Raw genomic sequence first — 11,995 nt, forward strand, 5'->3', positions numbered from 1 at the left:
GTAACAGGAATGATTGCTAACGGTATTAAATATTTACCATCATGCACTGTGCTAAAAGCTCCACATGCATTATCTCATTTCATCCTCAAACAACTTTGGAAATAAGTGCTATTAATAATCTCATTTTACTGATGAGGATTCTAAGGTTTAGAAAGGTTAAGTAACATGCCTAAGGTCACAGCTACTTAGTGGGAGAGCTAGGAAAGGAATTCAGGACTCTCTGACTACAGGACCCTTGTTCTACACTAACAGTTGGACAGATGGATGGTTGGGAGACAGGGAGGAACCTAGTGGAGAGGGGCCGTGAATGCCATGCTAGGGGGCTTAAAATTTATGCCACGGGCAGTGAGGAGACACTGGAAGGTTGTAAGCAGGGAGAGACAAGTCAGGTTAGGGCTTTGAAAAGATTACTTTGACAGCAGTGGGAAGATATTTTAGAGCTGATGACACTTGAGCAGGCCATTTTTCTGGCAAATCCCAATTCCTGCTTGTGAGGAGCCTTATTTCTTTAAGTATCTTTTACCCCTTAGGGCAAGACATGTGCTACCACGTTCACATGGGGACAACTGATGGTGGGGAATGCCGAGGAAGGGGTGCAGTGACCAGAGGGGAGACTACCACTAGGTAGAATACTAAATTCTGGGGAGAGGCTTCTCTTACAGGAGAAAGGAGAAGCCAGGCAGTTCCCCCTCCCCATTTCCAAGATAACAAGCCCCCCTCAGGGCTTCCAATTAGGAAGCCGGAAGCCCCAGGCCCCACACACTGCCCCATTGTACACCTGCCTCCTGAGGGAATGCAGCCAGTGGTGAATTGGTGTTGCAACAGAGATCAACTGCTTAGGAGCAGCTGTGGAGGAGGCCGGATCCCTTCTCTGGGCAGCTCCTGATATCATTGGCTTTTCCAGCTGGTGGGGGCGGGGGGTGGGCAGTCACAGGAAATGGCCCCAGGGGTCAGATAAGCTGAAGGAAGAAGCCGAGTAGCTGGGAGGACAGAACAGGTGGAGTTTCCCCCATCTGCCTAGAGGAGCCAGAGAGAGGACCGAGTCTGCTAGTGACAGTCTTCGGGCTGAGAGTGGGTCCCCGAGGGTCCCAGGACAGAGCAGCGCTCACCATGCTGCTCTGCCTCACCCTGCTTCTCCTGATGGGGCTGTCTGCGTGCGCTGGGGCAGGTGACAAGGAACTGGCACTTGGTGCTGAAGCAGGGTCCTGGGTGACCGTGACCCTGGAGGTAGGTACCTTGGGGGAGAAGCAGGGGATGATCCATGGAGGAGGGGGCAGAAGATCCCCTTTCTGGCTGCCAGGAGCACAGGTGTACACTGCAAGGCAGGGTGTCTGCCTCCCCTCTCTGGCCAGGTTCAAGGCCATGGCCCCTGGCCTGGCAGATCTCCAAAGAGGCACATGCATATGAAAGCAACACTATATGTGGGGGGGTGTGCACGTGCTCACGCTTCATTTAACAAACACTTATTTAACATATACTATGTTCCTGGCACTGTCCTAAATGCTTCATAAATATTAACCCTTGTAATCCTCATATCAACCTTGTAGGGAATGGTACCATTACTATCCCCATTTCACAGATGAGGAAACTGAGGCACAGAAAGGTCAAGCAGTTTGTCCTTTATACAGCTTCAAAAGCACAACTGTACACCTTGCCCGTTGGCTGATTCTGTGTATCTGTGCCTCTGAGAACATTGTCCAGCAGTTCCTTTCAAGGGGGTCAACTTGGGGTGGGATCACTGTTTTGTCTCACATGTAGAAACTCTTATTTCCTGACAAGTACTGGTTTAATTGCCAGTCTCTCCTGCTAAACTGACCTGAGGGCTGTCACTGGGAAGAAATCTGGAAGTTAGAGATACAGCTTCCTTGCTCCCTCCCATCTGGTTGGGAAGACAAAGATCCTGACCTCAGAGAGTTCCAATCAAACAGGGGAGCGAGACCAGCGGACCAGAGACAAACAGGCCCAGTGCTCAGGGAAGGCCTCCAGGAGGGCAGATGGGACTGGGCTGGGCCTGGCTCCTCCCAGTCCCGGGACAGTGGGGACACTGGGGACACAGGACGAGCCATCAAATAACAGCCATTCCTGGTGCGTTTCCTTCCTGGTTTGTCTGAATGTGGAAGTGTGTGCCGCTGAGAAGACAGCAGGCTGGGGAGACCCAGGTTCAAGTCTCAGCTTCTCCACTGACTGTGAGACCTGGGGAAGGTCACTGCTGCTCTCGGAACATCAGTTTCCTCACTTGTAAAATGGGGGCAGGAGAAAGAAGATGATCCCCAAGGTTTTTTTTTTTCCAGTTTTGACATGGAGCCTGTGCCAAACATCAGGAGATGTGACCCAGGCCCAGAGAAGCTGTGTGATGGTGGCCTCTCTACACAGCCACATGGGAAACTTCATCCAGTGCTGCTGCGCTTCCCACCTGCAGGCACCTCACGCTGCAGCGAGGTCTAATGCTTCTTCTCTGCTCACTCATTTAACATCCCTCTGCTTCCTGAGACACAGGGCTTGGGATACAGGAACCATTAATCCGAGTGAGGTGACGGGAGGAACATCCCTGATGTTAGGGATGATCCGATCGCCTCCCTAGCTCTCAGTGCTCCCTACCTGCAGTTAGCCCTGGAGCTGGGGATTTGGGTTAAAAGGATAAGGAAGGCTTCTGGTGAGAGCAAGAGTCCTTCCAAGAGAAAGATGCCTCCTAACGGCCCCTCAGAAACCCGGTGGGTGGGAGAAAGGTGAGTCATTTAATTCGTACAAAGCCATTCTCTCCAGCTTGCATTTGAAGACTGCCTTTCACCAAGGCAAAGTGCTTTTCATAAGCTTTTCAGAAACGGGTACAAATCTCCAAAGACACTTTTCTGGTTCCTGGCCAGGCTAGGTGACTCCAGCCCGAGACAGCTGCCCAGCCATTGACATCCTGGGGAGGAGACAGATTGGAAGTGACTGAATTAGTCCAAGGCTTAAAAAACAATCCACTTTTGATCCCAAAAGTTGGGATGAGCTGTGAGAGGTGAAGGGGTTTTCACTGCACCCCAGCCAGGTCCCTGCTGGTCCCCGAAGCTCCAGTGCTGCCCCTGGGGAAAATGGGAATGGAATAGCAAAGCCCTGACCCAATCCCAGCTGCCAGCCTCCTGGCAGGTGGGTTGTGTTACTCTAGGGCTCTGTTCACTGGTCTCAGCCTTCCTGGGAAAGGAGACCCCATCCACTTCCCTACTCTCAGACTATAAGAGAAAGGCCCTTCATTCAGCATCCTGTATCCCACAAATGCTGAGCTCCTCTGTGTACCAAGCACTATGCCAGGTACTGGGGATACAGACATGTGAAGACGGTCTAATGAATGTCACCCACTGCTACTCTCTCCACTAGTGAGCATCTCTCCCTCTTAGCAGAGCTGAGCAGGCCCTTCATCAGAGGCTGCAGTCAAGGCCAGAGAAGGAGAGGACCAGGTTCTAGGGCAGGATAAATCCAGGACAATGGGGGGAGTGCCAGGGGAAGAGAGGAAAGCAGGAGTTAGAGAGGGGGTTGGAGGGGAAGCAGTCTAACCTTGCCAGCTGGGTGCCCACCCCAAGTTCATCAGCTGCCCCCTCCTTGTCTATGTTGGAGACATTTCCCAAGATGGAGGAGAACCTGTGCTCTGGAGTCAGACTTCCTGAGTTTGGATTCTGGCTCTACCACTTCCTGTGTGACCTTGGACAAGTCACTTAACCTCCACAAGTCTTAGTTTCCCTACCTGTAAAATAGTGATAAATCACAGTCCCTACTTCACATGGTGGTTGTGAAGAGTAAATAAGATTATGACTGGAGTGTTTGAGCCTTTGAGCCAGATGACCTGGGTTTGAGTTCTGGCTTCATCTCACATCCTTGCTGGTAATTGCTCTGTACCTCAGTGTTTCCATCTGTAAAATGGTAACAGTAATAGTACTTATTTCATGTGGTTTTGGTGAGGATTGAGTTAATATATGAAAGTGCTCAGAAACATAGTAGGTAAAATTTTAGCTATTATTATTGTTTTTTACAGTATTGTGTAAAATGTGCAAAAGGGCTCAGTGCCAGCACAGAGCACATGTTATTGAGATTGTTATTGCTGTCTCCTTGCCCGGACTCTAAGGAACTCTCTGCTTCTTCAGGAAGATGTCATCCCCAGCATTCAGCTCCAGCTCGGGGAGGTGAAGAGGGGCAAAGCGAGCCAGTTCTTTGGACTGATGGGGAAGCAGGTGGGAGGTGAGTGATAAAAGTGGGTGGGTGCCCAGCGAGGAGGGCTTCTGGGTGGGTTCTGTTACACCAAGCAGAGGCCCTAGCTCATAGGCCAGGACGCAGCATCTTCCTCCACTCTAGTAGGGGTCGCTCTCACAATGGGGTGAGAGTGTCCGTGTCAATTATCATCCAAACCAGGACACTTGGGAGAGTGCTAATTATACCAGGCAACAGGTGCAAACCAGGACTGTCTCCGCATCCGGGGAGTGCAGTCACCCTAAGCATGGGGACAAATGCTTTGCATCCTGCCCTTCCTTCAGTGCTACGGATGACTATGGGGAGAGGTGGTGGAGCTCAAGCTCAGCTCCTAGATGTGAGCAAAGCCATGGACCAAGCTTTCTAGTTGATTCTGTTTGGCTCAAATAGAATTAATGAAATGAACCTATGTTCCCTGAGGGCACTCTTGACGTGGGATTCGTGTCCTGGGGTGACAAGGAGAAAACAGTCTGAACAGAGAGCACCTTTCTTTTTCTTATTGCCCGTATTGTGTATTTTTTAAAGTGGTGTTGGTGAGGATAGGGAAGAACTGGCACTTTTATACACTGTTTGGAGGACACGTTGGTGACATCCGTCAAGGCTGGCGATGTGCATACCTTTTGACAGATAGATAGTCTCACTTCAGGATATCTATCAGATAGAAGTGCTGTTGATACATGAGCCCTGACATATTTGTACCAAGTGTTCACGGCCAACATGTCTGTAGTAGCAAGAATGTGGAAATAACACGAAAAGCATCGATAGGGGGATGATCAAAATATATTAGGCACGTCCATAGCTTTTATGGCCATTAAAATGGATGAGGAAGATCTGTGGAAAGATAGAGAAAGTTCTCCAAGATGCTGGTTAAGTGGAAAGCACAAGTTATATAACAATATATAAGATAGGAGCTCACCTGTTTAAAAAGAAATGCTACATACTTACACACACATATATATGAAAACATAGGGAGAGTTCCAGAAGGATAAGTATCAAACTGTCCACAGTGTTTACTTACACCTAGGATGGGGGGGGGGCGGGGCGGGGGAGAGTTAAGAGGTTACTCCACTAACCTCTACATTACCATCTTATAGTGGGCATTTATTCAGAGACTGCTTTTTTTTTCCTTTTCTTTTTTTTGGCAGCACTACACAACATGGGACTGACCAGGGATAGAACTTGTGCCCCCTGCAGGGGAAGTGCGGAGTCTTAACCACTGGACCACCAGGGAAGTCCTCAGAGACTGCTTTTGTAATTTTAAAAAATGCATATAAAAATAGAGAAAATCTTCCCAGTACCTACACACACACACACACACACACACACACACACACACACACACACACACACACACACACACACACACACACACACACACACACACACACCAGGGAAGTCCTCAGAGACTGCTTTTGTAATTTTAAAAAATGCATATAAAAATAGAGAAAATCTTCCCAGTACCTACACACACACACACACACACACACACACACACACACACACACAAACACTAGAGAAAACCAACTTGTGACCAAACACTTTTGGCCTCAGCTTCCTCCTTAACAAAATAAGTTTTAGACTGGGCCATTTCAGAGCACTCTTCCAAAGCCAGCAACCCATGAGGAAGCAGGGGATAGGGGTATAAGAGAAATATTTATTGAGGGAATTTCCTGATGGCCAAGTGGTTAGGACTCCGTGCTTCCACTGCAGGGGCCCGGATTTGATACCTGGTCCGGGAACTAACATCCCGCACGTTGCATAGTGTAGCCAAAAGAAAGAAAAAAAAATTATTGAACTCTGTGCTCACATGGATTAACTAACCTCTACATTACCATTTTATAGTGGGCATTTACTCAGAGACTGCTTTTTTTTTTCCTCTTCTTTTTTTTGGCCGCACCGCACTTCCACTGCAGGGGGCACAGGTTCGATCCCCTGAGATATTAAATCTCATAATATCCCCTTTATCACCAGCAGGGAAACTAAGGTTCAGGTAGGCTAAATACGTTCCCAAGGATGCCCAGCTGGTGCCAGGTGCAATGACTCCAAAGTATGTGCACGTGCTACTACCCCACACTGTCTCCTACCCAGAGTGTACCTTGTATGGTTCAGCCACACAAGGACAACAGGGAGTGACTGGGGTTCCACGGAAGACCCACCAAAGGTACAGGATCCCAAAGAGCACCTCACTGGGCCCCCATGGAAGTAATGCAGCCCTCATTCCTTCTCTCTCTTTCCCCCAGGAATACCTCCCATCCAGCCAGAGAGAACAGGTAAGTGTTGTCCAGACCTTCCCCCAGCATGCTCCCTGGGGAGAACCGAGTTGTCCAGGGAGGTGGGAGAGATACTCTGGCCAGGGCGCAGCAGGCTGGCATTGCAGAGGAGCAGGGCAGTGTGGTTTGGCCGCATGTTAGGCTTCCTGGTTGTTTCCTTAGAGAGGTGATCTGTGCATGCCTAGGGAGTAGCTGCAGGGATGAGGAGAAGACAGCAGTGAATCTAAGTCTGGCAAAGGTTCAAAATTACCTTGGGTCTAAAGCCTGCAGTTGGATAAACCAATCAATGCAGAAGGACCTTAAAAGTGAAAATCTGAGCAGCCAATACACTGCCCTTTTGGTGAAAAGGGAAAAACAATACCAAAAGAAAACAAGCCAAGCATTACCCACCACTCTTCAGTGCTCTCAGGAGCAAACCTAATGCCCTAAGACTTACCACATCCTCCCGGCCGCTCTCACTGACAGGACTCCTAGCTCCACCTCTCCTTCCCTGCCTGCCTGTCCTCCCCAGAGCTTGTCTCCATAGCCTGGGCACAGTGCTGTCCTTGCCACACTGCCCTGTACCATTCTGCTGGGTCACATAGCTGGTGTCCCCAGAGTGGGGACTACCCCAACAGGCAGGTAGAGGCCTGCCATCTCCTCTGTCCCCGCAGTTTCTATTAGAGGTGCCCATGAGCTGTTTGTAGAAGAAGGGCAGAAGAGAGGGAGAATGGAGGAGAAAGAGGAAGGAACTTCAGCTCCAATGTTGATTGAGAAATGAGGCCCCAGCTCTGGCCCTGTCTTTCTTGGTTCCCAAGACAGCCTTCCTCTGCTACACTCTCTTTTTCTTCTCTATCTCCTCTCTTCATCACCAGGGTATCAGCAAGGACCAGTAGTCCAGGGCCTCCTGGGCAGGGGAGGACCATCTACAGAAGGTAGGTGAGGGCTTCTACTGGATTGCAAGGGCATCATGAGAAAGTGACCAGATACCTTGCTGCCATTCTCCATGGTGGGAGCCAGGCAGCTGGCCAGACAGGCTCCCCCCATGGAAGAGAGCAGTCGAGGTGCAGGGAGGTGATCCCTTTGATGATCCAGGCCTGTAACAGCCGTAGCCCTGCAGCTGCACCCTCTCCACCCCCAACACACCCAGGCACACTCTGCTCCCCACTCTCAGGGCCACAGAGTGGTGAGTGGTTTTTCAGACCCTGGAACATCCGCCTTATTCCCTCACTAATCATCGTTAGAGTCTTAAGGTATTTCCTGTCTTCACAAATTGTAAATAAGTGTACATCATCACCCCGGGAGGGGTAAAGCCTAAGCAGGTATCGGCTAATGCCTTAGGGCAGGGGCCACAAACCCAAAGGGGTTCAAGGGCACACTCAGTAAATGAATGAATCGGCATGAAAGATATGTGAACCAAGCTAGGGAAGGACCCATGGCTCAAGCCAGCCAGCTCAAGAGGAAGGGCAGGGGGTGTCGCAGCTGATCAAAGACGCGAAGCTCGAGTCTGCTTCCCTAATCCTGACCTCTCCCCCCGAGCTGCAGGCCTGCGGACCCCTCTTCTAGCTTCCCTGATACCTGCTCCTTCCAACACAGGCTCTTGGGAATAAAGATGGGAAAGTCCTCTATATTCCCCCAAGAGTTTTTCCTAAGTGTTTGAGCCATTCCATTTGTAGGGCCATGGAAATCACTGCAGTGCCACCTTGGAAATGAATGTTCCTCCATGCAGGGCATCCGCAGCAGCCTTAGAAATCATCATTTTTTCAGGGATGGAAACAATTTGGCCAAAGTCACAGACTGAACTGATAACAGAGCCAGGGCACTTCCTGTGGCTCCAGGAGGGCCTTTGGAATTTTGAGTGCTGGATAACCACTCCCTCTCTTTAGAGAGGATTAGTGAGGGTTGGCTCACCCATGCTCTGGAGGCGTTTATGGTTGAAAAATGGAAGCTGTGCCAGATGAACCTGTAATTTGATGGCCCTAGGTATCTACAGCCGGAGAAACGCGAGCTGGGGGAATGGAGGGCCTCGAGTAGATGACTAGGGAAGGCCTCCGAGGGTGGAGGAGGCAGCAAGGCTCCCCTAACCACTGCCCATGTGCAGCACTCTTCCCAGGCAGAGAGGATGAGGACCAGGGGTCAGAGTGAGAGCCTCCACCACACGCTTCCCAGAGGACGAACCCCTTCCTCCCTACCTGGACGTGGCAGCCAACCAGCCGGCCGGGCCAGCTCTCATCTCCGTGTCTCCTGTGCTCATCGCTGGCGTGTCGCTCCCACCAGGCCCTCACTGAACTCACTGGGACTCCTCCCAGGACTCTCGGTCTCTAGCGGCAGTGGCACACAAGTGCACTGTTGTCACCACTGTGAGCTGATGACCCTGCCCGCACCTGCCCTCACTTGGGCCCCACTGCACAGCAGGATGAGTCTCCCCCACTCCTCTATCTCCTGTGCGCAGAACACAGCAGGGGATCAATACACCAATGAATAGTGACTGGTTTCTCCTCTGCTGCAGAGCAAAGGGATGGCCTGGGCTCTGCACCCTGCCCAGTGGCCTGGCATGTCAGCAGCTGGGACACATTTTCCGGAGTTGTAAAGAGAAACACTAAACAGTTGTGGTCCCCACCAGAGGTGAGAAAACAGGCTTGGGACACAGGTAAAGGTGACAGCCCCTGCCTGAAAGCAGACACCCCCTCCCTACCCACCATAGCCTCAAGAACCAGAATTGGGTCCCAGGTCCTTCATCAATTCTCGTGTATGAGGTGGCCCTTCAAATAACTGTTCTGCTTTGGGGACACAGGCAGCTAGTCATGCTCTGGGCACTGGGAAGAGCTCTAAAGGAAGGAAACAGGTACTACCCTCAGGGAGCCCCCTGTCTCATGGGGAGACCACTGTCCTGCCCCAGTGGTTCATAGGCAGGCAAGAGGCAGGGGACCCCAGGATGCTTAGAAAGGGCCAGAATGAAATCCTAGGGGCCAAACCTAGGTAATAAGCAAAAAGGTGAACAAAGGACTGAGCTGGGAGTTGTGTGGGTTCAGCAGTAAAGGATGGTTCATTAATTCACTGGGCTGCATAACATTTAGCTTCTCTGGGTCCCTCTTTCCAAGAAGGAAATGGGTTGGGAGCTTGGTGGGTGGGGTGCTTAGGCTGTTTAAGAGGGGAAGAAGGCATTGGTGAAGGCAGACCCTTCATCTGGGTGCCAGGGAAGGTTTTAATGACAGCAGAGGTCCTAAGGGGATGCCAGACAGTGTCCACAACAAGTAAGATTCTTCTATTGGAACTGTAGTGAAAGAGTCCCCATCCCAAGACTGACTGTTCGTCGTGAGGACTCTCTTCCTCATTCTCACAACTCACCCGTGTTCAGGAAGAAACAGGGGACCAGGTGGAGGCGCTGCAAGCCTTCTCCTGACTGCAGCCTCCCAGGGTCCTCATCCCATCCGCTCCTCACCTCCTAACCCACCAGATGTTGTGCTGTGCCCACCTCACCACCCAGAGCTGTGGTCCTGGGAGGTGGTTCACTGTGACCACCCAACTTGAAGGAGCAGCAGAGAGGACTGAAGATTTCACTCCTGTGTTTGAAGTTTGAGGCATTCAAGGAAAACTGAAGTCACCAACTATTTAGTAAGTTGCCTCTCTGGACCGGCACTTCGCTGGGCACTCAGGCAGGACTAGGAGTAGGGAGACTGAAACTTGTCCTCGAAGATGTACCAACGGTAGAGGGCAGGGGAGATGTGCTCACTCTGCGAAGGCTACCCCCTGCTCTCCAGCGACCCTTTTCACACCCACCATGTCCACTCAAGCTGGTGTCTGCACATGCCATTCTCCTCCCCTGCTAGTGAATTCTTACACAGAGGTCCCAGTCTGGCAACTACCCATTCGCTCCCTCCACCGAGTTCCCAAAGCACTTTGCACGTTCTCCCACTACAGCAGAATCTGATGTTAAAATTAACAGTTCTTCTCAACAAGAGGGTTTCTCTAGTACACAGTCCACTTACTTGTCTCTACCCCAGTGCCAACAATAGTGCTCAGTGCGTAAGAGGTCCCTGGAGAGGGTTTTGACAAAGGACCCACACTTCCTGTCCTCAGGCAGTCTCTCGAGAGCCCCACAATACAAATAACTGAAATAAATAATAGCAGCTACCGCTAATTGAACACATATCCCACAGTCCTCAAACTTAATGTGTCCAAACACTCAACTCTGGACCTACAGCCCCAAGGCTCCACACGCTCGTCCTCTCATGTCTACAAACGGCATCTTCACATCCCCTGCTGTGGGCTAGAAACCTGGAAGTTACTGTCCACCCCTCACTCTCATCTAAACACGTTCCCGAGTTGTTGGTTCTTCCAAATCTACCTAGAATTCATCTTGCCACCTTCACTACCCCTGTTAACGTGAGGCACCATCTTCCCTTGCCGGGGGGGGGGGGGGGGGGTGCGGGCAGGGAGCAGCCTCCTGAAAGACGTCCTTGCTTCTCACCATACTGCTCTCCACCCAGAGCATGACTTTTTAAAAATGGGAAAGCGGACCATGTCCATCCCCTAGTGGCCACAGCTCAGTTTCCTAGATAAACCTGACAAAACCTGACATTCTTGTCGGGACCTCCAAAGCCCTGTGCTCTCTGACCCACCCCCCGCCCCAGTCACCTTGCTCGCCATCACCAGGCTTCCTCTCAGACCCTCAGGCACACCTAGGGTCTCTGCTCAGGCTCTCCCGTCTAAACACAGCCCACACTCCCCTCCCCTCCCTCCTGGCTAACCCCTCATCGGTCAGGTCCAGGGATAAAGAAAGGCCCCTCCTCAGACAGGGCTTCCTCAATAACCAAGCTCAACTAGTTCCCTCCAGTTATGCTTACACAACACCTTGTCCTTTGCCCTTCACAGCACTGATCACAATTAGAAATTTAATACTGATCTCCTCTAGGAGACTGTGCATTTGTGTACAAATGCCTGTGAATACATTAGGCGTTCTGCAAGACTATTTACTCCCCAAGTATTATCCTAACTCTACACGGGAAATGGCAGAGCCAGGATTTGAGCCAAGGGTCCTTCACTCCAAACACATTTGACCCCTGCAATTACTTGGTCTCTGCCACAATTATACAGGCAAGTCTCAGGCCTAATGATAAGTCTTCACAAGGAATTCCTTTTTAGCTGGGCCATTTCAATAGGAAAAAGAAACTTCCAAATGTTTGCCCCCAACATACTGGACTATCAAGAGAATCCTTCCAAACCAAATCATTTTAGGAAATGTTACATTCTGTCTCGTTTTGGAAAATCCCAAGAGGGAGGTTTTGAGAAGCCCTGAACACAAGAAACATGCTGATATGTTAACTTAACATGTTTTCCAAGTTTGACTACACTACCCATTTTGCCCATCATACTCTGTGTTTAATGGGACACACTTCAGGGAATGCTGATGTGGAGGCTTTCCCAAGTGAAAACAGGAAAAGGGAGGCTAATCCAGTTGCCCATGGAGGCTTTGTAGGGGAACGATGAAAACTATGCAGGCTGAGTCAGCTCATGGAGACTTG

General features: G+C 50.6%; 1 protein-coding gene across 1 annotated transcript; it reads left to right on the forward strand.

The window, feature by feature from the left end:
* Positions 1-1,019: 1,019 nt before the first annotated feature.
* TAC4 (tachykinin precursor 4) lies at positions 1,020-8,615 on the forward strand. Its single transcript, XM_057715906.1, has 5 exons — positions 1,020-1,227; positions 4,119-4,212; positions 6,462-6,491; positions 7,346-7,405; positions 8,584-8,615. Exons 1-5 carry the CDS (start codon positions 1,111-1,113, stop codon positions 8,613-8,615), a joined length of 333 nt encoding a protein of 110 aa, XP_057571889.1. The 5' UTR covers positions 1,020-1,110.
* The last annotated feature ends 3,380 nt before the right edge of the window (positions 8,616-11,995 follow it).

The sequence above is a fragment of the Hippopotamus amphibius genome, chromosome 17 (assembly GCF_030028045.1).
Source record: "Hippopotamus amphibius kiboko isolate mHipAmp2 chromosome 17, mHipAmp2.hap2, whole genome shotgun sequence".
NCBI classification, from domain to species: domain Eukaryota; kingdom Metazoa; phylum Chordata; class Mammalia; order Artiodactyla; family Hippopotamidae; genus Hippopotamus; species Hippopotamus amphibius.

Excerpts from the sequence above, each read along its gene's own strand:
- TAC4 (XM_057715906.1), top strand. The coding sequence starts at position 1,111 with ATGCTGCTCTGCCTCACCCTGCTTCTCCTGATGGGGCTGTCTGCGTGC. Across the intron at positions 1,228-4,118 it reads GGGTGACCGTGACCCTGGAG|GAAGATGTCATCCCCAGCAT; the intron begins GTAGGTACCTTG and ends CTGCTTCTTCAG. Across the intron at positions 7,406-8,583 it reads GGGAGGACCATCTACAGAAG|GCAGAGAGGATGAGGACCAG; the intron begins GTAGGTGAGGGC and ends CACTCTTCCCAG.